Raw genomic sequence first — 25,531 nt, 5'->3', positions numbered from 1 at the left:
TTTAATCATTATTGATATTTTTTCTCAGATGGATCATAAACTGTCATGTCTTCTGCGACTTGGTGTCCTTCAGCAGTTTGTCCAGCAGTACGACGTCCACTCGATGTTTCATCACTAACTGTCCATTCAGGTGGAAGACGGGTATGTCCCACCTGTACCTGTCCAACCACACTCTGTTCTCTGGGAGACTGATATCCACCTGCTGCAAGACAAACTGTCCAGAGAGACAGATACAGAGAGACAGGTCAGAGCATCTCTCTGTTTCCTTCACACAAACCAACAGTTCTCCCTGAACTCTTTATAAAAAATTAACAAATTCTGGAAAAATAATTTTTTCATCATTTTCTTTTGATGAAGTGGGAGGACTTTGGAGACATGAAAACACTTGCATGAACATAACTAAAAGTTAAAAAGGTGCGATGAGTCTCACTCTGTGTTTGAAAGGTTCCAGCTCTTCTTTAGCGTCATCACACAGAGGACACGGATCCTAGGAAGAGGGAGTCGTTAACACAGTGAAAACATGAACAGCACTTTCTAATATTGACTTAAATAACTATGAATTCAAGTATAACTAGTGAAAACATTATAGCGTAACAGTTTACCGAATGATACAAGGAAAAGAGAAATAAACTGACTGCAGCTCCTGACATCTGAGGATACTGGGCAGTGTACTTCCTTCCGACTTGAAAATAAAAGCATTTCGCCCAAATCTTGACTGTATTTCTAAGCTCGACGACCATACAAGTAATACATTGTTACAATTAGCAGATTTCTTATACTTATTTATTTGTTAGAGTCAGAGTGGGTAAAGGAGAAATCAGTCTGGAGATACAAGGTTGTATTACTTTAGTAAATAGAGTCAGAGTGAGTAAAGTAGAAAGCAGTCTGGAGATACAAGGTGTTATTACCTTAGTAAATAGAGTCAGAGTGGGTAAAGTAGAAAGCAGTCTGGAGATACGAGGTTGCAGAGTGGCAGGTTGTCTCAGGAGAAACATTTGATCTGAGAAAACAAACAAAATGTTACTGACCTCAAACATCCACCGACCTTCCAGCCGGCCAATCACAGAGCAGGAGGGTAGATCATAACAAAATATGTCTCAGACTGTCCACTGAGGACGTGATGACGTCAGGACTCAAAGACTCAAGGTCACGAGGGTGTGAGGCAGTGCCATAACGGAAACACATGAGGCCCCCCTGCAGAATAACCCTGAGAGCCCCCCCATATGTAAGGGATAATGTATTGTCCGACGGTCATTATCCAAAGATAAACGAACAGGTATGTGAGCGAGTGTGTTTGTGCTCTTTTATTTTTCTAGACAGTCCTTGCCAATCATTTATTCCCGTAGTCCAGGCACTGTTATGGCATGCAGATCTTCTCTCACCAAAAAGCCAACAGGGCTCACAATATACTCAGCCATTTGCATTGTATCTTGGTTCCTTTTTTTGACACTCTAAGATACAAATCTTTAGAAAAACATCTCCCCTTTTTATCTTTAGGATACGGACCTTCACATTTACATGGTCCCTGCCTTAAAATGAACTTTTTCATGTCAGCATCAGTAATATCCACCGGGAAATGTGCCCGGTCACCAGGGTAAAGTGTAGTATTAGAAGTTTCATCTGACTCTGTCGCACGGCTACCCGAGGCCTCCTCACTGCTGCCTGGCTCCTCACTGTATCCTGTGCTCCTCACTGCAGCCTGACTTCGCTGGACTTGCAGAACCTTGGCGCACGCCTGGCTCTCCCTTATCCTCTGTCACAGAATAGGATTTAAGTGTCAACAGTGAATGGGACTTTTATTTTGACGGCCACAGAGATTGGGAAGCAAAGGAAGTTTGGAACGTACACAAACCAGGCATCGTTCACATAGCAACTGTCAAATAGCAAACTGTGAAGACCCATTCCCCCAGTACTGGGGGAGCATCTCAAGATTAAGTTTTCAAATAGTCGTATGAACCACAAATGAGTTCTAATACTTGTATTATTTTATATATCTTTTTTTCAGAATTTTCTTGTGAAGAAAATGTATATTAAAAAAAAAAACTTTTATAACATATTTTGATCATAACTATGAACATCCAGGATGATCTAATTAAGAATGGCAGAAAAATGCTTTTCGAGCGGTTTCCGACATGTTCAAAATGTGTGCTTTCGACCCTTACCAAGGTCTCACATACTAATAACACCCCTTGTTAGAAAGAACAGAGCCTAAAGAACCCGAATATGCAATAAAAAACACACAAAAACAAAGTGTTGGGGTCATTTGAAGGCTTTTCAGGGGGAAAACTGTGTAAATCGGTGCAAAAATGAAAAACGTCAAAGTTCTATAAGAAAACTACATTTCCCAGAAGCCAGCCTGGGTGCATTCTCTTCAGTAGACTGCGCATGTGCCGTCTGAGGTGGATCAAAGATCGTCCATTTGACAGGGGAAATGCTGGACCCAAAAATGTAAAATAAAAAAATCTCCGACGGTCGACGGAATTTAAAGTTACTTATAGGTGGCTTGTAAGGATCTAGATGCCATTCGACTCCTACATGCCCGCACGGTCACGGAGATGTGTTTATTATTGAAATCCGTTGTTTTAAAATGATAGTTAAGAGCGATTTTGTAAAACGTTACTTGCGTCGCGGAAAGTTGAAAAAAAACAACAAAAAAATTGCCACGCAAGGCCCCCCCGCGGTGCAGGGGCTGCGGGGGTAATCTCTACGGGCATGGTGTGAGGACTCAAATACTCAAGGCCATGAGGGTGTGAGGACTCAAAGTCACGAGGACTCAAAGACTTGTAGCCCCGCCCTAAAGCACGACCTGAGCATGGATCTCAGGTTGTAAACGATGAAGCTTCCATGAACATTGTGACGGCTCTGCAGTGAACACCCCTTTTAGAGGGAACTAAAAACACTTCTGTAACCATTGTCTTTATTGAGTGCACGCAATTTAGATATAAGAGTTGAGATGAGTGCTAATAGTTTCTGTCAGTTACCAGCAGGCGATGATCCTTTAAAGAGACTGGCGCTGCTGCAGCACACCTGCCTAAATAGGCTGGCCTGGATGATTGGGCCGTCCCATGTTGCCTCGGCTAGAGGGGTGTCCTCAGCGGCCGGGCTGCCCTGCACCACTGGGGGAGAGGAGTCTCCCCCCCCCCCCCCCTCCAATTAGCATGGACCAGCCGACTGCCATATACACTGGTGGGAGATGGGAGTGTCTCCTGTACCATGGAGCGCTCATTGAGTGTCTCCGGTTCCATGGAGCGCTCACTATGTTTGTCTTTAACTTTAGGTTGTCATTATTTGTCCCTTTGTTCCCCATCTCAAAACATGTAAATAGTATTGGGGCAATAAAATCTTCTTTTTTTTTTCACACCTTACCCTGCCTTCCCAGTTTTGCTTAGTGTGGTCCTTCACAAACACCAACGTTAGTCACGGAATTCCACAAGGTTCTGTGCTCGGACCAATTTGATTCATCTTTTATAATACGGGTATTTGAAATCAAGCATTCTAAGTGAGTCACGGGGTGTACTTTATTGAGCCATAATGTACTGTACACCTGTTTACATTTACCAAAGCGTTCCATACCAGTGCGCACTCAAAATAACAATAATAAAGGTAGATTTTGAGCGACCGTTATGCTGCGTTCACGATAAACGCGGCGCGAATTTGAGGCGCCGCGTTTATCGCTGCAGTTTAGTCGCTCGACAATAAACGGGTGTTCACATCGAAGGCAGCGCGAGTATTCGCGTCAAAGGGGGCGTGGCTTATCTCTGTCGCTCCGTTGACATGAAAAGAGCTTTAATTTCCGCTAGCGACCATGGAATAAATAACCACTAGTTCTGCTTTATACTTGTTGTGGAACAAACATGTCGGAACATGAAACGCCCTCGTGTTTGGGTTCATAACACCATCCATAACCGCACACAGCTCGGTGAATTTCACCGACTCCTCCAGGAACTGCGTCTAGCTTATCTCCGTAAAACGATTCCTTCATCCACCATGGAAATAACCACTAGTTCTGCTTTATACTTGTTGTGTAAATTACACATACGTCGGAACATCAAACTCCATGGTGTCTGGGTTCATAATATTATCTGTAGTCCCACAACAACGTCTCCATGACGGCCGCTACCAGCGCTGGTTCAGGCGGAGCAGCATCAGTTTCATTCAGAAACAGCAAGACGGCGGTGATGACGAGCGGAGCTTCTCAACGCTGATTGGCTGACGCAACTTTGCGTCACGCGATTTCTCCGCCGGATTCGGGATAATTCAACTCCCACGTATTCGCGCCACGTCCTTCGCTCTGTTCGCCCCGCGTCAAACGTGTCTATCGTGCTGCCCCTTTTTCGCAAGGCGGCACATCTGTGCATTGACTTTGCATGTAATCTGTCAAATTTGCGCCGCGTCCGGTGTGAACGGAGCATTAGTTGTCAATTCAAACAAACATGTTTTGTGTAAACTTTGATATTTTCGGGGGAATGACATTTGATGAGAATGGCAGCGTTGAATAATGGGGGCGAGGAGAGAGGAGCGCAGATAACGCTCTGAGCAAGCAGACTCATTAGCGGGGAGCGAGTGCGTAAAACTGGAAACTAAGATGAGGAATGAAAAGGGTTAGATAGCTAATCACAAAATCGTGATGATTTCCAGTGAGAGATAATTACTGTCAGTAAATCCTAGTCTCTCTCTCTCTCTCTCTCTCTCTCTCTCTCTCTCTCTCTCTCTCTCTCTCTCTCTCTCTCTCTCTCTCTCTCTCTCTCTCTCTCTCTCTCTCTCTCTCTCTCTCTCTCTCTCTCTCTCTCTCTCTCTCTCTCCAGGGCTATGCGATACACAACGTTTGGGGGCTACAACTATTTTGTGCTGAAAGGCTGCATACTATTTACTTACCATTCATAATGTCGCAGGGAACCGTATTATAAAAGCAACAAGGTACTCGAGGCAGTAGTGTATCTACAATAATGTACTGCTACGTGTCAGGCCTAACAACACCCTTGAACTGTACATTATTGACGATACAGTACTGCCTCTCGTACCTTATTGCTTACATATATGCTTTAGGCAATATTATCAGAAAACACTCCATTAACCTTAATGGTTATTCAGATGATACTCAATTATATTTATATATATATATATATATATATATATTATTATATCTATGAATATATATATATTATTATATCTATTATGATATTATTATTATGTATAAATTATTATATATATATATATAATATTACTTATCGATCAAGCAGATGAAACAAACCAGTTCACCTGATGAGCTGCAGCTTCCTGAAGTTAAACTCAGACTAAACTGAGTGAGTCTCATATATATATATATATATATATATATATATATATATATATATATATATATATATATATATATATATATATATAAAATATGACATAGCTGAAATCTCCAGCACCACTTACAGAACCTCAGGGATAACATAAAGGCCTCACTGGTAACAACAACAAGTACTCAGTTACACAACAACCAGTACTCAGTTACACAACAACCAGTACTCAGTTACACAACAACCAGGGCCCCGTTCCTCGTACGTGGTTCAACAAAGTCAATCAAATGTCTATTAGCAGCTTAAATTAATCCAGTGGTTCTCAAACTTTTTCAGTCACACCCCAAAAATGGTCTAACTTTTTGTGACTCCTCCATCAGTGCTTTTTCAAATAATTAAAGAAAATTGAAATCCCTTCCAAGTAAACCAGATTGCTCCATCAGACAAAAACTAATGATGCTCAATCACTTTGTTAGAACAATGGAAATAAAATTCTATCTGTGCAAAAAAAAACTAATATTTGGCCAAATAACAACCTATTGTGGCTGCAAATAACCTGTTTTGAACTGAATATATTTTCAAGATAATAACAATAATGAGCTGCTTTCCTCTACAAATATCTTTAAAACAGGGTTGTAGATTTGATACCTCTCAATTTATTCTTAATGTTGAGCTGAGATCTCTTTTTTGTTTTGAGAGATGCAAGAGCAGACAAGTGGACCCTCACAGAGGCTTTAAGCAAAAGAAAACGCCAAGAATCAGCGACTCATGCATGCGCAAGCGTAACCTGTTAATGGTGTAATGTAAGTACTCAGTTACATAACAACAAGATGATCGGAATCCCTCACAATGCATTCTGGTAGATTTGTGTGACTTGATCCCACGTGGTCAACAATGAGCTCATGAGAGCGAGGCCCGACTGCGTGGCCCAGTGCATGATGGGAAACGCCTGTCTGTCACCACATCAGAGAGCTGATTGGCTCTTAGATCTGATAATAAACAACACGTGTTGTAGAACATCCTGGGTTCATACACATTTTGACCAATGGATTTTCATGACTTTTCCATGACTTTAAACCAAATTTCCATGACCAAACATGTTGTGAAATCTCGGTGTATACATGAAAAAGTGAGAAAATGTAGTATTTAAACTAACAATGAGAATTCCAAAGCATACAGTATACCTTAAATGACACAAATGAATGACAGACAATAGTTTGATTAAAAGAATAAGCATTTATATAGATGCCTGAATGTATGCCTGCTTATATTTTGAGGGTATTTCTTTTAAAAGTATATTAATTATTTCAAACTCAGCGTAAATGAATGTCATGAACATTTGAATATAATACATTTTCATGACTTTTCCAAAACTTTGGGGATTTTATTTTTTTCAAGGACCATTTTAAAATTCCATGACTGTTCCAGGTTTTCCATGACTGTAAGGTCTTGACCTGAACCAGACCACTTGAGAGCTCTGGACCTGAACAAGACTACCAGAGAGGTCTGGACATGAACCAGAGGTCTGGATGGTTCAGGGGGTTTGATTGGCTTTCATTGTAGAAACTGTTTAATACGTTTGATTGTTGACTATTAGTCTCATGTTTAATCTATAGACATAATGTGTGTAGTTGATCATCATTATAATAATAATAATAATAATAATAATAATAATAATAAAGCTTATTTATATAACACATCAAAACGAGCAGCAAAGTGTTTCACATAAAGAGAACAAAGGATGCAGCTACACATTTCTATAAATATATATTTACAAACACATGAATGAATCTGAACGAGGCCAGTAAACTACAAGTAGCCTACAGATCCAACCGGAAGTCTCTGTGGAGTCTTTAGAGGAGCCGCTGCGCTCGTCTGGTTCACAGAAGAGACGCGGTTCCTGCAGAACGAACCCGCTGGTAAACTCACCGGTTTCAGCCGAACAGGTCCGGTTCTCTTCCGGTAGGAAACCCTGAAAGAACTTCGGATCAGTACTGCTCTTCTTCTACTTCTACTTCCCGTTTCTTCTTCTTCTCCTACTTCTTCTTCTCCTACTTCCTGTTTCTTCTTCTTCTTTGACGTTTTAGTTAGTCGTTCAGCCTGTTGCATTACTGCCACCCTCAGGTTGTATTTGGTATTAATTCTTGTTGAAGCTGTTCTTTCACTGTGATATTTAAATATGTTCATTCTGGAGGAGCTGCTTCTTACCAGTGAAGTAGATCCTCACTATCGCCACCATCACCATCATCATCATCATCATCATCACGAGGTGTTGACTAAACTAAACACTGCGGGTTAGTCGGACAGTTTTCAGCTGCCTTTAAAGATCCAACCAGAAGTCACATAAACAGCGACTTCCGGTTGGATATGTAGTCTACTTGTAGTTTACTGACATCATTATGATTTATTCAAGTGTTTATAAATAATTCATGGTCGTTCTTCTTCTGCATGTTCTGACTTGTTTCCATCGCTGCTGGATTCAAATAGAAAAGACTTAGTAGGTCTGTGCGTCTGTCTTTACTGATGAAGATATTTTATGATGAATGAAAATGTTCCATCAATAAACTTCAGAGGATCAAAGTGCTATTCATATTTAAGAGAGATTTGTCATTTTAACGATCATTCATACTTGAATGTTTAATAGAAGGTTTATTCATTTATTAAACACCTTCATGTTGTTCCCGTCAAAGGTTACAAACAAATTACAATAAATAAATCAATAATAAGTTCAACTGTCTCTAATTAAATAAAACAGATTCTGTGTTTTATAATATTTTATTTTGACACTTAACAAACATTTAAACTGTGCAAATCAAACGAGTCGGACAAGTTCTGACTGAAAAACCCCACCGGGCCACAGAGGAGCTCAGACTGGGAGCTTGTACTAGGACATACTGGAAACATTAAATCGTTCTGCGGACACTTTTGGAACGTGTCTCTTGTTTAAATTAATTTCTATACTTTGGGTTCATTCAGGTTCTACTCACTCTTACTGGTCTTTATTGGTTTGTACTGGTCTTACTGTTTACATGTAAATGGTTTTTGTACTGGACCCTGCTGGTCTGCTGAGCTACTCTGTGGCTGCAATGGATTTCCCAGCATGCCTTGGTAAACAGGTAATAAACAGGAAATAAAACTTGATGCACAGCATCAGTAACGAGCAGCAACAATGTTCTCGCTGTGGCGGCCATGTTGGCTCTGAGTGATAACACCATGGTGATGTAATGGCAACGCACGCACACGCACGCAGACGCACACACGCACACACACACACACACACACACACACACACACACACACACACACACACACACACACACACACAGGTCTCTGTAAAGTTCACTCTGATTGGCTGCTTCCTGTCTGTTTCTTCTTCTCTTCGCTCTCAGATAGGCACACCTACTTCATTGTCACTGATCCTTCCCATCATCCTTTGCTCTACTGGGCGTGAAGAGGTGAGCAGATCTCAGACTAGAACGGTCAGAGGGTTCATAACATCACGGGTCAGGAAGGTCAGAGGTGTCTACTGTAACCTGCCAAACCAATCAAGAAAGATATGGATCAATATGAAAATAAACAAATACACAACAAGTCTCAGACCTCTGCAACTAGTCCCCATACCCCTGCAACTAGTCCCCAGACCTCTGCAACTAGTCCCCAGGGGCGGACTGGGGGGAAAAAGTGGCCCAGGAGTTACTGTCAGACTGGCCTATACGGCGCGCTGCCCACTCAACGCATCGCACGTATCGACCAGTCACTGGCTTACTTGGAAATATACCCATACACTTAACATTATTTTGGACGATTACAAAGAAATCACATCATATATGTTTTTTTTAATAACATTTGGCTCCACCAATTTGCCTGGATGGACACATGAAATAAAATGATACTGGCTATTGTAAAACTCCAATGTACAGATTGCCTGATGAATATGCTTAACTCTGGGCTAGTATCAGGTGGTTATACGTATAATTACAGAGCTTTAAGGAATAAACGTCACCAGAGTGTGTGTGTGTGTGTGTGTGTGTGTGTGTGTGTGTGTGTGTGTGTGTGTGTGTGTGTGTGTGTGTGTACATAACAAAACAATGAGTGAAGTAACAGAACCTAAACTAACTCTGCCGGCCCAGGTGCATTATAGTCACATGGTAATAAAAACAATATCAGTATACTCCTTTTATAGGATTTACGTTTTGGTGCCATGCTGTCGAACCACACTCAAAAACGGCTTTGTCTGCGAGTGAGTGACAAAAAATATGTTTTATTTTGAAGAATGACCGGATACATCCGTCTGTGCGTCTGAGCCTCTTAGTCTTGACACAAGTCAAGAGGCTACGGGATAACGTTACCCCGGAAATGAAACTGAAATGTACGTTTCAACTCTGCCAGAGTGCCGGTGTTCTGGATTAAAATCAAGGCAGAATATCCTACGATTGTCAAAAAGCTCTGAAAACCTGCAAGCAACATCCAAACCATGTAGTGTTGCATGCTGGGTGTTGAAACCATGAGTGCGTGTACAGAATGCGAGAGTAGTATACATTTCATTTCAGTCAGTGATTTTAGATTTTAGATTTTATGTATGAAAGTAAATTTAACGTGTTCTGTGAAGCATTGAACATAGGCGGGGTCGGCGATGGAGGTGGGCCGGCCCAACCCCGTTGGCCTACCGGGTGTCCCGTATGGCCAGTCCGCCCCTGCCCAGACCCCTGCAACTAGTCCCCAGACTTCTGCAACTATTCCCTAGACCTCTGTAACTATTCCCCAGACCTCTGCAACTAGTCCCCAGACCTCTGCAACTAGTCCCCAGACCTCTGCAACTAGTCCCCAGACCTCTGCAACTAGTCCCCAGACCTCTGCAACTAGTCCCCAGACCTCTGCAACTAGTCCCCAGACCTCTGCAACTAGTCCCCAGACCTCTGCAACTAGTCCCCAGACCTCTGCAACTAGTCCCCAGACCTCTGCAACTAGTCCCCAGACTTCTACAACTAGTCCCTAGACCTCTGCAACTATGTCCCCAGATCCTGAGATGTGTATCATCACCTTGATGAAGATTGTGTCGTCTTTGATGTAGCTGCCAGTCTCCAGGACGCTCTGAGAAACAAACAGAGGACAGCCAGAAGCAATGTTCATCTCTGCTGCAGGACGTCTGAAGCTGCTGCTATTTGGATCAGGCTTAAAGGCATCCCCCAAGTGTTTCCTCGACGGACCCTGGTCCATCAGCATCAGAGTCACCTAACAGATGATCGACAGAGACACAAACAAATGGGTCTGTCAGCATTGTTTTAGCCTCAGAACAACAGAATTTAACTGGTTTGAGTCCAGAGGATTTCAAATACAGATTGCTTCACTTATACAACACCTTGTTAAAGTGTCTTATGATTATAAGACACTTTACTTTAGTAAACCGGGCAGTAACTAGTCAGTACCTTCTGTTTGAAAGGCCAGGGCAGCAGGGCATCGTACTCGCCTCTCATGACCACGAAGAACAGAGACAGGTGCGTCCCCTTGCCCATGCCGTCTCCGTTCAGGTAGACACGGGCGCACATCTTGTACCCAAAGTATCCGGTGTAAAATGGCTGCGAGTACAGCGACAGCGTCTTCGCCCCCACCGCTTCCTGTTTCCTTCTCTTGTAGTCGCGGATCTTCCAGATCAGGGTCCCATTGTAACTCGCCGTCTCCAGCACCTGAAAACGTAGGTCCATGTCGGCTAATCGGATCTCATGGACACTCAGCATCTCATCATGTCGCTTCAGCTGATTCTCCAGGGATGCTGCAAAGATGTGCATATTCATTATTCGAGTTATCGATTAAACCTTTTTAGCCCTGAGTCTCCCCCTAGGCCCTTCTAGAGGCCTTAGTGAGGTCTGTTCAAGTAGTCGTATAAACCCCAAATGAGTTATAATACTTGTGTTATTTCATATCATTTTTTTCAGAATTTATTTGTGAATTTTTTTTTCTATTTTCACACTTTTATAACATATTTTGATCATAACTATGAACATCCAGCATGATACGAGCCAGATTTCCCAAAAAGGCCTTGTTGAGCCGCCCCCGGGTTTTTCCAACTCCATGGTTCAAGGCCTAAACAACAACCTACAGAGTTGTAAGACCTCTTTGTAAAGATAATGACCTAAATAATTGGAATCTGGAACAATCACAATAAATCAAATCCTTGGGAAAATACTATGGAGTTTTAGTCAAAAAATGGTGTCGTTCGGTTCAAAAATGTAAAAGGTATCACCTTTATGTCTAAACACCATTGATTTGGGGCATGCTGGGTATTACATCTCTCTACAATCTCTGCTTAAAACGTGTGACGCGTTTTAAGAAACCTCCCACGATTACGGAAGCCTCCAGAGAGGAAAAAGTCAAAGGGAGTAGAAGAAAAAAACAATCCGGCCACATTTGGATTTTTCAGGTACTAATATACTACACACAAGGATATATCTGTATTAGATTCATACAAGCTCGTAGTGTTACGAAGACGTGTCTTTTATTGAAATCCGACTTTGTTAAGTGTATTTATCGACGATCCAGTGAAACGTTACGTCCGCGGCCGGAAATGACGGCGAGGTTACGGGGTTTATGTAATTACACAAACGGTAAGTTTATTTTTTTCTGTTCAGATAGAACTCTTCCCACAAGTCTTTACTTTTAATTTAGCAATTTAAATTAAATAAATCAACGTTGTGGTTCTGGATATCTTTTAGGAAACGTCACTTGACTTATGTTCCTCTTTCCTTGTCCGATAATGGCGCGGGGCTAAAAAGTTTAACTGTGTTTCAGTCCCAGACCTCTGCACTAGTCCCCAGACCTTTGAATTAGTCCTTCGACCTCTGAAACTTTCCCCCAGACTTCTGCAACTATAGTCCCTCGACCATAGATCTCTGAAACTAGTTCTCAGACCTCTGCAACTAGTCACCAGACTTCTGGAGCAAGTCCCCAGACCTTTGCAAATGGTCCCCAATCCCATCCCTATTGTGTGTTCTGACCCAGAGTGTGTGTTGTGGATCCAGTCCCGCTGCGTCCCCCTTGTTCTAGAGTGTTCAGTCTCGTCCGGACGTTCTCCAAGGTTCCCCTCAGGTTCTCAACCTCATCTCTGAGCACACGAAGGGAACGAAGCTCCAGCTCCACCTCCAGCAGCTTCTCTGAGTGAGAGCTCATTAGTTTCTACAGGAAGAGAGAAATGATTGTCTGTCCAGGTTCAGAGGAGGGATTGGTCAAAAACAGAGTGCAGCTATGGTGCTGAGGCTTCATCTGCAGTCTTTAGTTCCAGTTGTCACAGTTTCAATCCCCATAAGCTCTGCCTTCACAATGCTTATTGTTTAAACCCACATTTAAAGCATATACACCTTTATTTACAGCTGCTTAGGGTCAGAATGTCTATGATGTACAACATACAGTAATGTACATACCACACTTTCACTCTTTATCTGTACAAACTACTCAGACCAGAGAGTTGGGTTCTAGCTTGGACCGAGATGTAAATATTAATCAAACATGATCTCAAAAGGGGGGTGCACAATGGTGGGAAGTTTGCATGTTCTGCTTCCTCCCACAGTCCAAATACATGGAGCTTAGGCTAACGGATGACTCTAACTTGAGTGTAGGTGTGGATGTGAGTGTGAATGATTGTCTGTTTCTGTTTCAGCCCTGCGATAGTCTGATTGTGTCAGCTGGGATCGTCTCTCCCGCAACCCTGATCAGGATGGAACTCAAAAAGTTTGATCTGTGCGTTCAAATCGAGCAGGTTGTACTACAGTCAGTCTTTGAGATTGACAAATAAGCATACAGACAACTGCCAGAGTTTCATTGTAATACTTATTGACTCATTTTTAAGGCCTTAATTGTGTGGGTTATTCATTTAAGTACTTAATTTGTGGGATTTAAACCCATTTTGGTCTTTCACAGTATTTGAAATGCGTTACATAAATATATTGCCTTGCCTCAGTAGAACTAGGACAAAGCATTACCTGCATGGTGGCCAGTTTCTGCTCCATCTGTCGGTTCTTCTCTCTCAGCTCGTCGCTCTGGTTCTCCAGTTCAGACAGTCGAGTGCTGAGAGCAGGAAGCACCTTATACCTCTCCAACAGCTCACCTTTAATATCCTCCACCTGGAGATGCACACAGAGATCCGTCACACACCGAACCCTCTGCCATGTGGCCTGGGTCTGGTTACTATGGTTACCTTGTTCTCTAATGTGGAGTTTCTGTTGGCCATCATTCTCAGGTGGTCAGCTGCCAAGGTGGACTCATGTTGCCTCAGGTCCTGGTTCAAACCCTGAAATACAAAGACACACAGTACACACAGTCAACACATGGACAGTCGCACTGAGAAGCCGAAACAGAAAAAGAGGTAGAGGAAGGATGAGTTACCTTGAAGGTGCAGCCGTAGCGGTGGAACTGACAGCTCACCTGAGCTTTGGGACAATCGTGCTGGTGGCTCGACAGCTGAAATACAAAACCAATCCATCAGGGTCATCACTAATAGGGGGTTACACTAAAATCCACTAAACCAGTCTGACTGGGCAGCACAAGACAAACTGGATCACCACCTCGCTCCGGGGAAGGGAGGAAAAGGAGCAATGGTTTGGACACGACACTGGGAACGCTGGACACACCGTCTCTTTGTGCTTCTGAAAACAGACAGAAAGATAACTATGTCCATCAACATAACAACAACCTGAGACATCAGAACCACAAGAGCACCCATGGTCACCTAGCATGAGGGGGCGGTCTAGGGCTGGACAATTTACCCATATTACAATTATATTGTTAAATGGCATCAGTGAACTTACCAAACCGCTCTAGCTATTCTATTATTTGCCTTCACCCACTAGGGGGCTGATCACTAAGCGCTGCTAAAGGTGCTGCCGCTTCAAAAACACTGACCGGATGATCAAATGTGATTAACAGAAAATGTTAACTTTCTCTGTCCCAACAGCTAGCTAGCCACAGCACATCTAGCTCAGGAAGTCAACGGTCAAGTAGTGAAGCCAGCCTCTTGTTGATTTGATTGGCTGCCTAGGCCCAGTATGAGATTGACAAGGAGCACTACTCCATGTGGGGCCGCTAGTCTCTAGCCCTCTGAAGCTAGTCCCCAGACCTCTACAACTACTCCCCAGACCTCTAAAGCTAGTCTCCAGACCTTTGAAGCTAGACTCCAGAACTCTGAAGCTAGGTCAGCAGTGATCGCATTAGATACCTGTAGGTCGGTCAGAGGCATCTTGATCATGCAGAACTCGCAGCTGCTCTCTCTGTGTTTACATTTCCAGCTCAGGTGGTCTGGAATCTCTTTCCTCATCATTCGCTCTTTACATTTACCCAACGGACAAGGAACCTCGAAGAACGGACACACATTCAGGTGGTCCTGCAGACAGACAGGTGAGAGACAGACAGAAAGACTGAGTTGTCTTAATATGATCAAACCTGGTCAACAGATTCACAGGGACACCTGGGGGTCCTTTATTGTTTCTAGTCAGTGGTTACACTGTTAACGATGTTTGAGATACACTTATAGGATGTATATAGCACACTCTACAGCCAATCAGAGCACAAGATGTAAGTGAGTAAACACGTTGTTCTCACAGGTATCTGCTGCAGGCTCATCTGCTCCTGACAGCCGTTAGCTTCACTGCGACAGTAAACCTTCAGTGCCATGATCTCACGATGGCAGCAAACGTCTCTAAAGATCTGAAACATAAACATAAGAGTTCAGTAACTGATCAATAAGCAATTCATAAATGATGATGATTAATTCATTGAATTGTCTGCCCACCTTGTCTTTGAACAGAGGCTCCATGTCAGCTGGACATACCGGGTTTGGATGACTATAGGAGAAGAGAGAACATTAAGTTACTGATTCAACTGGAGAAAGAACGGGTGACAACCTGTTGGTCACTGCACCCTCCATCTGTCACATGACACAACATTCTCTTTAAGGGTGCAAACAGTCCTTTAAGGGTGCAGAGTGTTGGTTCTCAGAGTCAGGTGGAGCTTGCAGGGGACAGAGGAGAGGGAGGTCGTCCTAGTAGAGTGGCCTGCTGTAACCACATTGGTGGGGTCAATGAGGTGTAGCTGTAGGACAGCTGCTACACCTATTTCACCTGCTAGTGGGAACAGGTACTCTGGCAGTATTTACTGATTTCTACAGATTACCTTACAGTTCTCTCTCTCTCCCCGGGGAACCAGAGGGCCGCTGCGCCTGCGGTGAGTAAGGCTCTGACAGTTGCAGGGCTCTCAAGTTTTTAAGACAGGTAAGAGTCTCTCTCCTTCTCCCCTCCGGCCTCCCCCCTCCCCCCCCCCCCGCCCTCCCCACCCACCCACCCGAGGATGTCGTTGATGCAGCTCTGACAGAAGCGATGTCCACACTCGGTCTGGCGGGGCTGGCACAAGACCAGTCTGCAGGTCTCGCAGCAGTATTTGGCTTCTGGAGTTAAGACAAAGTGATCTCTGAATCCTCCGTGAAGAGGCAAGAAACCTGCAGGGACACCTGAACACAGAGACACACCTGAGTTCATCTCCAACACAGAGACACACCTGTTCTGACTTCTTCTTCAGATTCAACAGTTTGATCACAATCGTATCTCGTGGACATTAGAGGAATCTGTCTGACACACTTTTAATACAACTCTCAGCCAATCACAGTGCAGGTCAGAGGCAGCTGATGATGCGGGTGTCTGAAGTATTTACCTTGTGAAGTGGTGGTGTCGTTGGGAGGCCAGGGATTGACTTGACGGTGAGAGGGCGGGATGATGGGCAGAGCCACTGAGAGGGGCGTAGTCAGGGAGGGCGCCACCTGCTGGAGGGGAATCTGCACCTCCCTCCCGTCAGCACTCCTCCCCGCTGACATGACCTTAGTGTGGGAGATGTGGGAGTTAAGCCGGTCCTGATCAGAATCCCTCACAATGCATTCTGGGTAGATTTGTGTGACTTGATCCCAATTTGCTCTGACATCACAAACACGTGGTCAACAAAGCGCTCACGAGAGCGAGGCCAGACTGCGTGGCCCAGTGCATGATGGGAAACGCCTGGCTGTCACCACATCAGAGAGCTGATTGGCTCTTCGATCTGATGGTAAACACCACGTGTTGTAGAAAATCCTGTTTTCTATGTAGTTGTAATACTGAACGCTGTTGACTATTAGTCTCATGTTTAATATACAGACATGTCTTGTGTGCTTAAAATAACATTAAAATTAAAAAATGAGGACCTGAGGATGTCGGGACCTGAACCAGACCACCTGAGGTCTGGATGGTTCAGTGGGTTTGATCGGCTTTCATTGTAGAAACAGTTTAATAAAAGGTTGAAACCTGAAAGTATATGAACGGACAAAAATCCCCCAGAAGGTAAAGAAACACGCGCACAACAGATGATTTCTTTACACGTCTTCAAACGTCTTCAACCCTCTTCGACCCTCTTCAACCCTATTTAAACGTCTTTACACGTCTTCAACCCTCTTTACATGTCTTCAAACGTCGTTAAAAAATATATTCAAAGAGTTCTATTCACAGGGTTTCTTTAACTTAGGTTTGAACTTATAGCATCTAGGTGAAACATGGTGCTTGTCTTGTTAAGAGATACTGAGCCTCTAGAGCCAACACAATCCAGAAACCCGTGAGGTTAGGGAGGGCGAGTCACCTGCCAATGTATGTGTTTGCCCTTTCTCAGTCTCAGAAGGAAGGTCGTTCTTTCCATCTCGTGAGATTTCTTTAATTATTCCAGTCCAGTTTTCTGTTGAGGGTTCGTCGGTTTGTAACCAGTTACGAGTGATTGCTTTTTTTGCTGCTAGTGTTAATATTTTCAGGAGGTACCTGTCATTTCCTGTTATTCCTTCTGGTAGATCCGCCAAATAAAGTGATTTGGACGTGAATAGAATCTGCTACCCCAGGATATGTTGCATAATTGTCCAAGTGCTCACCCAGAATATTAGTATTTTGGGGCAGCCCCAGAAGATATGCTGGAGGTTTGCTGTCCCTCCCCACAATCTCTCCAGCATATATGGTTTGATGTAGTTAAGTATGTTTTTGTTTTACGGGTAAAGAAACGAACAAGGTTCTTCCAGCCAAATTCACGCCAGTACATAGAACCGGAAGTAGAAAACGCGGTTTCACACACATTCTCCCATTGCTGACTGGTATTTCTTCTTCTAGTTCTTTCTCCCATCGCCTTGATATATGTTGCGGAAGCTCCTCTGCTCTTTCTGGTAAAGCTTTGAAATGACTGATTCTTTTTATTCTTTATGGCCAGATTCATGGTATATATATTCAAATGTATATATTGTATTCTTTCTTACTTTTGAAGGATGTATTTCTTGTTAAACTATAGAAAATACCTAAATAAAATATTAAGTAATACAAAAAAATAAACCTCTTTAAACGTCTTCATCAAGTATCGATGGTTCTGACACACACAGACACACACACACACACAGACAGACAAACACTAACATGTTCACACACACACACAGACACACACATGTACACACAGGCACACACACACACACACACACACACACACACACACACACACACACACACACACACACACACACAGACACACACAGACCTAGCTGCAGCATATGTTGTGTTGAGCTACCAAAAACAGCTAACATGTCGGGTTCTCCCGAGGTTCTCCTCCGGTTCTCCTGACTCACATGAATCTCCTCTGCAGGCCACAGCTCCTCAGCAGCTCCTTCGCGGTCGGACTCTGTCCGGGATTCAAACCGTCAAGCTGCCGCTGCCTCGGAGACTCCGGGCCTCAGGCGGACTCCTCATGGTTCGGGTTCAGGTTCTGAGTTCTGTCGGTCCTGAGTGTTTGTGAGGGAGAAGTCACTGGGATCCAGTTCAGAGATCCAGAGGGGAGTTCTGGTCTGATCACACTGGAAACCCCCTCCGCTGCTTCCGCCCAGGAAATCCCCCAGCAGCCCGAAAGACAGCCGAACACCAGGGGGCGCTGTGTCCTGCAGTCCTCATGTAGACACAGCCGAACACCAGGGGGCGGTGTTTGACATAATCCCACTTTACCTTTATAAAATACTAAAGCAAGAGATTTCATAATAATATAGATAATAAAATGATTCGATGAACAAGATGAAGTATAAGAAATTACTTATGATGTCTGTGTTTACAAATTCTACAAAAACGGGAAACATATATATATACACATTACCGTTCAAAAGTTTGGGGTCACCCAGACAATTTCGTGTTTTCCATGAAAACTCACACTTTTATTTATCAAATAAGTTGCAAAATGAATAGAAAATATAGTCAAGACCCAATAAGCCTCTTATGCGTAGACTATAAAAATCCTGACCTCCATCGTGGCTGCCAGAACCCAAAAATATATAAAAAAATGAATAAAACCAGACCAAACAGGATTCATCCTTGGCCGTCAAGGAACAAACAACATAAGAAAAGCTCTAAATTTACAATCAATAGCGTCAAGAAATAGACAACATTCAATGCTTCTCGGCTTAGATGCTGAACATTTGACAGAGTTGACTGGTTATTCCTGGAACAAACATTGATAGAGATGGGCTTCGGAGAAGAATTTGTTACCTGGATCAACTTGCTATACAGAGACCCAAGATCAAAAGTCAGAGTGAATGGTCACTGCTCAGAATTTGTCAAGGTGGAGAGGGGCGTGAGACAGGGGGATTCACTGTCACCCGTCCTCTTTGTGCATAGTATTGAACCTCTAGCAAAAGCTATACGTCAAATTATACAAATTCAAGGAATAGTGGACGAAAGTGGAACAGACCATAAAATAGCTCTATTTGCAGATGACATTCTGCTTTTTAATGAAACAATTAATGAGAACAAATCAGATGCGATGATGATATCTGGAATTTAGCCTACACAGCTGAATGAGGATGTTTCCTTTCACTGGTCAAAACAAGGATTTCGATATTTGGGAATTAATAGTACACCTAGCTCCACACAGCTCTTTAATGCCAATTATAATAAGTTAATCAAACAAATAAAAAAATGACATGACACGTTGGGAAATCCTTCCTCTCTCATTATTTGGTAGAGCGGAGACGGTGAAAATGAATGTGTTACCTAGACTCCTCTTTTTGTTTCATTCCCTACCTGTGGCAGTACCGGTTTCCACCTTTAACATGTTAAATAAACTAATCTCAAAATTCATTTGGCAGAATAAAAGACCCAGGATAAGGCTCAAAACATTGCTTCTGCCCAAAGATAAAGGAGGCCTGGGCCTACCAAATCTTAAATTATATTACTGGGCAGAACAACTAACAGCTACAGTGGCATGGATTGGAAATGACCAGGGCCCTTTTTCTCGTACCTGGCTAAACAAAGTCAAGCATATGTCCTAATCTCCAGTTTAAATTAGCGAGATGATTGACATCAGGCTATCTAGGTTTCTTCACGGCTGATCCGCGCTGAAACGGTCTCGTTAATTCTAGCCAGACGTCAGTCATCTGGATAAATGCGCGCGCCCGCTCCTCTTCAGAAGGGATAATAATCGAGCACCGACACCACGATGCTCTAACAGTACAATGGCAAATAAACTCAGAGGAACCTCTTTTTATTTCTCTAATGAGAAGCAGAAGATGATCATGAAGGCATATGAGGAAGTCAATACCGTAGTCATCCACAGCAAACGAGTTGCGAATATTCCAAAGTTATTGCAACGTTGTTGCCGTGAACGCAACTTTAACATCGACCCCGCTGTGAGACATAAGCGTCGCAAATATATCAGACAAGTTAAATGCGTCAGTGTTGAGAAAATGTATCGGCAAATTTTAAGTGCTTCATCACCCAAATCAATCAGATTATATTTACGAATAAATATATACTTATGAGGATATATGTACTGTATGCGCGTATGAATCATGTACTATACATGTGTATATACATTTCTCGTACCTGGTTTACTGAGTTAGCGGGCTAATTGTCAGGATAAGATGACGTAGGTCTGGCTTTCTCGGTTTCTCGAAGCAAGCTTAGATTAATCACCATAGCAACACAGCCAAAAATGTAAACCTTCTCCCGGGCAGGCTTACTGAAATTCACTGGATAAGATGGACACTCCCACCGGACAAAAAAGGCAGCTCCCTTCCTCATTGATGAAGGAGCAATATTAGTTTTATTAGTTTTATAGGGAGAGAGTTCTTTCAGATCGCCAGGATCCATCCTTTGCATCATCATGACTTCCTGTACGCGGCGATATAGATTTTGCCGGCAATAAATAATTTATTTACGAAAGCTTCTCGAGCCGCGGACATTGATCATACAAGCGCAGCTGATCGCCCATCTCACAGAGACTACCAGCCGCTGTTCTTAAGTTTATTTAGTGCTTCAGAAACTTATGGGTGTGTTGAAAGCACTCATAATTATATGACAGTGTTTATAGTACACCATACATATCATTATTGTAGAACATGATTAAGCTGATCGTGATAAGAATACAGAGAATCACACGCAATTTATTTTCACTGCTTCAATTGATTGAATTTCTGATTATGAATAATACATACATACTGATCCGCCCATACACATATTCAAACTCCTAGTTATATGGTAATCTACACATACATGTATATGTAACATAGTTGAAAAGGTTGCATTATAAATCCAGCTAAAAAAGGAAGACTGTGCCATCTGCTGTTGTAAATTTGTACCTGCACTGTATATATACCGCAAAGGACTGTGGGAAAGCCTCAGTAACAAAGGATTCTTGTCAAGGTAATATGTCCGAATGTCTGTTGAAAAGTTGTGTAAATAATATAAAAGTATGTGAGAGTTGAGCGGGTGTTGGTTGTTGTAAAGTTACTGTATTCACCTGGTTTTGTATTCTGTAAACTATTCGTTTTATTGTCAACATTAACGTCGCTAGTAGTTAGCATATGCTAGCGTGACGCTAGTGCGCGATGCTAACACAATGTCGTCTTTTTATACAGAAGCAGACAAGTGTTACAAGTGTCCTTTGTCCTTGTCTTGAATGCAGGTATGTACAGCATGTTGTTCTGTTGTGGTGGTGTTTTGTTTTGTATTTCTCATGTTTTTAAGAGAGAGAGATTTTCTGTTCTGTTTCATTTATTTTATATTATGTAAAAGAAATCACTGTACGATCACTGTTTAATGTTCAACGTATTGATTCGGTATAAATACTGTATTATTGCTCAGTAACAAAGGATTCTTGTCAAGAAGCAGACTGTTACAAGTATCCTTTGTCTTTGTCTTGAATGCAGACACATGAATGTGGTGTTGAACCAAAGCAGCTTCAGGAGAGTCATATAAGCAGAAGACATCTCACAGTGGTTACATATATACACATGTATAGTACATGATTCATACGCGCATACAGTACATATATCCTAAGTATATATTAATTCGTATATATAATCTGATTGATTTGGGTGATGAAGCACTTAAAATTTGCCGATACATTTTCCCAACACTAACGCATTTAACTTGTCTGATATATTTGCAACGCTTATGTCTGGCAGCGGGGGCAATGTTATAGTTGCATTCACGGCAACAACGTTGCAATAACTTTGGAATATTCGCAACTCATTTGCTGTGAATGACTACGGTATTGACTTCCTCATATGGGTTCATGATCATCTCCTGCTTCTCAGCAGAGAAATAAAAAGAGGTTCCTCTGAGTTTATTTGCCATTGTACTGTTAGAACATCGTGGTGTCAGTGCTCCCTTATTATCCCTTCTGAAGAGGAGCGGGCGCGCGCATTTATCCAGATGACTAACGTCTGGCTAGAATTAACGAGACCGTTTCAGCGCGGATCAGCCGTGAAGAAACCCAGATAGCCTGATGTCAATCATCTCGCTAATTTAAACTGGAGATTAGGACATTTGCTTGACTTTGTTTTGCCAGGTACGAGAAACAGGGCCCAGGACTCAAATCCTTCTCCCAGCTGCAAGAGCAACATACACTTCCATCAAAGGACTTGTATAGGTAACTTCAAATGAGACACTATATTACAAACCATAAAGACAGTCAGAGAAAACCTTAATGTAATGGAAGACTATTTTATTAGTATATCAGAAAAATGCTTTCCAACTAAAAGCCACGTTTCCTACATATATAGAAGGATTACTACAGCTGACAAAATGCAAAATACATTCAACATCAAGGACAATTACAATTAAAATATTATGATTGGAGATAAAACGTGGGAAGATCTGTGCAACAAATGTCATAAAGGAATAAAGGATCCTTCTGCTTCATTATGTTGGAGAAAATGTGGAAAAATAGGAGATCACACACATATCTTTTGGGACTGTCCAGTAGTGCAAGAAAAACATCAAAGCAGAAATAGATCAAATCAGCGAAGTGGAGGTACCCTTAGATCCATTCATATTTGTGTTGGGGTCTATACCAAAAGATTTAGGGGACACCGATCTGAGGTATATTTTGCGTATACTTTTAATGATCGCTAGGAAAATGACAACTGTGAACTGGAAGGAAACAAAACCACCAACCATAACTCAGTAGAGACAGAGATTAAAACAGGTCCATACAATGGAAAACATGACCGCAAAGCTACAGATGACAATGGATCCCTACTTCACTAGAAGATGGACTGGGGTTACACTGTACCTAGATGCTTGAACAACTGAGAAGGGTTGTGGTAACAAAAACGAGATGTACCACTAGAACACCACTGCTAAGCCAATTTGTAAATCCTGCCCGGAGATGATTGTCAGTTTCGTTTTCCTTTTTAATTTCAATATCTTTTATTTTACAATATTTTACTTTAGTTATACATTTTATTTTATTTTATATATTTACTGTATATATCATTTAATTACATTTAATTGTAATTAATTTAGCAAATCAGTCCTCCCCTCCCTTATCATTGAGCCCTCCTTGTGGAGTGTATGTGTAGAAGTGTGTGCATGGGAGGGTACATGCGGGGGTGCTGTGCGGATATGTATGTGGATGCAGATGGTTGTGAATATGAATGAGTATTTGTTGTTGTGGAGGTTCATGTATGTAAGGTTTGGCATTTGTGCTCGCATTAGGACTATTGATACTAATACTACTGTATTGATTGTTTGCTATTTATTTTGTTATGTTTGTTTATTTGGATGTCAGGGATGGCTCTGTGTTGAAAATACAAAATAAAAAGTTAAAAAAAGAAAGAAATAATGATTTTTATTTGAAATATTAATTTTGTTCTTTAAACTTTGCTTTCGTCAAAGAATGCTCCATTTGCAGCAATTACAGCATTGCAGACATTTGGCATTCTAGCTGTTGATTTTTTGAGGTAATCTGTAGAAATTTCAACCCACGCTTCCTGAAGCACCTCCCACAAGTTGGATTGGCTTGATGGGCACTTCTTGCGTACCATACGGTCAAGCTGCTCCCACAACAGCTCAATGGGGTTGAGATCTGGTGACTGCGCTGGCCACTCCATTACAGACAGCATACCAGCTGCCTGCTTCTTCCCCAAATAGTTCTTGCATAATTTGGAGGTGTGCTTTGGGTCATTGTCCTGTTGTAGGAGGAAATTGGCTCCAATCAAGCGCTGTCCACAGGGTATGGCATGGCGTTGCAAAATGGAGTGATAGCCTTCCTTATTTAAAATCCCTTTTACCTTGTACAAATCTCTCACTTTACCAGCACCAAAGCAGCCCCAGACCATCACATTACCTCCACCATGCTTGACAGATGGCATCAGGCACTCTGCCAGCATCTTTTCACCTGTTTTACGTCTCACAAATGTTCTTCTGTATGATCCAAACACCTCAAACTTTGATTTGTCTGTCCATAACACATTTTCTCCAATCTTCCTCTGTCCAATGTCTGTGTTCTTTTGCCCATATCAATCTTTTCTTTTTGTTGGCCAGTCTCAGACATGGCTTTTTCTTTGCCACTCTGCCTAGAAGGCCAGCATCTGGCGTTTTACGGGTACCATTAAAAGAAGCTGCCAGTTGAGGACCTGTGAGGCGTCTATTTCTCAAACTAAAGACTCTAATATACTTGTCTTCTTGCACCGGGGCCTCCCACTTCTCTTTCTACTCTGGTTAGAGCCCGTTTGTGCTGTTCTCTGAAGGGAGTAGTACACACCGTTGTAGGACATTTTCAGTTTCTTCGCAATTTCTGGCATGGAATAGCTTTCATTTCTAGGAACAAGAATAGACTGGCGAGTTTCACATGAAAGTTATCTTTTTCTGGCCATTTTGAGACTAATCGAACCCACAAATGTGATGCTCCAGATACTCAATTAGCTCAAAGGAAGGCCAGTTGTATGGCTTCTCACACCAGCATAACTGTTTTCAGCTCTGCTAACATGATTGTACAAGGGTTTTCAAGGGTTTTCTAATCATCCATTAGTCTTCTATGCGATGAGCAAACACAATGTACCATTAGAACACTGGAGTGATAGTTGGTGGAAATTGGCCTCTATACACCTATGTCGATATTTCATTAAAAACCAGACGTTTCAACCAAGAATAGTCATTTACCACATTAACAATTGTAGTGTTTTTTAAGCTTAGTTTGTCACATTTGAACTTACACATCTATGTAAAATGAGTTGTTTGTGTGTACATTACAATGCATGAAATATGATAATTAATAAGGAATATTATGAGGGATTTGTAATTGTATGTATATAAAGGTCACTTTTATTACTGTAGAATGATTGATGTGTGAATGAATGTTAGACAAATACTGCATACTGCATGCTGCATGACATATTGACTACCGCTGTAAGGAGTTGTAGTTCTCTTGTTCGCCTGAGTTCGCCTTTCACAAGAAATTTTGAAAGTGTGGCTACTACTGCCGTAAGACGTCTCTATATATATATATATATATATATATATATATATATATATATATATATATATATATATATATATATATGTATATATATATATGTATATATATATATATATATATATATATATATGTATATGTGCCAACATTAGCTGTGAGGGCTTGATGGTGTAAATATGAATGGGACAGCACTTTGCTGCAACATATCACGTGATTACATAACATTATATTGTGTACAATTGTCTATTTATTTTCTATTTAATACAATAATCCTCATTTTAGCTTTATGTTAAGATACACTTAAATCATGGGGCTTTTATGTTGAAAGGGAAGACAGAGAGACAGACAGGTAGACATAAAAGCCCCCTGTCCCACTGTCACCGGTTGCCATGGTGGCAGCTTGATTGGCTAATTGGTAGCAGCTGTGACACTGTCACAGAGCAGGAGACTGGACTGTGGATTTAATGAGAAAA

The 25,531-nt window shown here is 42.0% G+C and overlaps 2 protein-coding genes across 2 annotated transcripts; both read right to left on the bottom strand.

Annotated features, from left to right (window-relative positions):
• On the bottom strand, nt 1–7,313 carry cUnh5orf63 (chromosome Un C5orf63 homolog). Its single transcript, XM_079219824.1, has 4 exons — nt 7,215–7,313; nt 909–1,000; nt 431–487; nt 1–214 (listed from the first exon to the last, which is right to left on the bottom strand). The coding sequence occupies exons 2-4, from the start codon at nt 993–995 to the stop codon at nt 44–46; spliced, it is 315 nt and encodes a 104-aa protein (XP_079075950.1). The 5' UTR covers nt 996–1,000; nt 7,215–7,313; the 3' UTR covers nt 1–43.
• Nucleotides 7,314–8,052: 739 nt separating this feature from the next.
• traf3 (TNF receptor-associated factor 3) lies at nt 8,053–16,137 on the bottom strand (the record flags this gene model as incomplete). Its single annotated transcript, XM_079225328.1, has 13 exons — nt 8,053–8,818; nt 10,326–10,517; nt 10,712–11,055; nt 12,278–12,455; nt 13,259–13,399; nt 13,474–13,566; nt 13,662–13,736; nt 13,841–13,921; nt 14,491–14,655; nt 14,874–14,978; nt 15,064–15,115; nt 15,612–15,777; nt 15,978–16,137. 13 exons carry the CDS (start codon nt 16,135–16,137, stop codon nt 8,783–8,785), a joined length of 1,788 nt encoding a protein of 595 aa, XP_079081454.1. The 3' UTR covers nt 8,053–8,782.
• Between the last annotated feature and the right edge of the window lie 9,394 nt (nt 16,138–25,531).

Source organism: Taurulus bubalis (assembly GCF_910589615.1).
Source record: "Taurulus bubalis genome assembly, chromosome: 1".
NCBI classification, from domain to species: domain Eukaryota; kingdom Metazoa; phylum Chordata; class Actinopteri; order Perciformes; family Cottidae; genus Taurulus; species Taurulus bubalis.
This window is presented reverse-complemented; position numbering and strand designations above follow the sequence as displayed.

Excerpts from the sequence above, each read along its gene's own strand:
- cUnh5orf63 (XM_079219824.1), bottom strand. The coding sequence starts at position 995 with ATGTTTCTCCTGAGACAACCTGCCACTCTGCAACCTCGTATCTCCAGA. Across the intron at positions 488-908 it reads CTCTGACTCTATTTACTAAG|GATCCGTGTCCTCTGTGTGA; the intron begins GTAATAACACCT and ends CCCTCTTCCTAG. Across the intron at positions 215-430 it reads TGGAACCTTTCAAACACAGA|TTTGTCTTGCAGCAGGTGGA; the intron begins GTGAGACTCATC and ends CTCTCTGGACAG.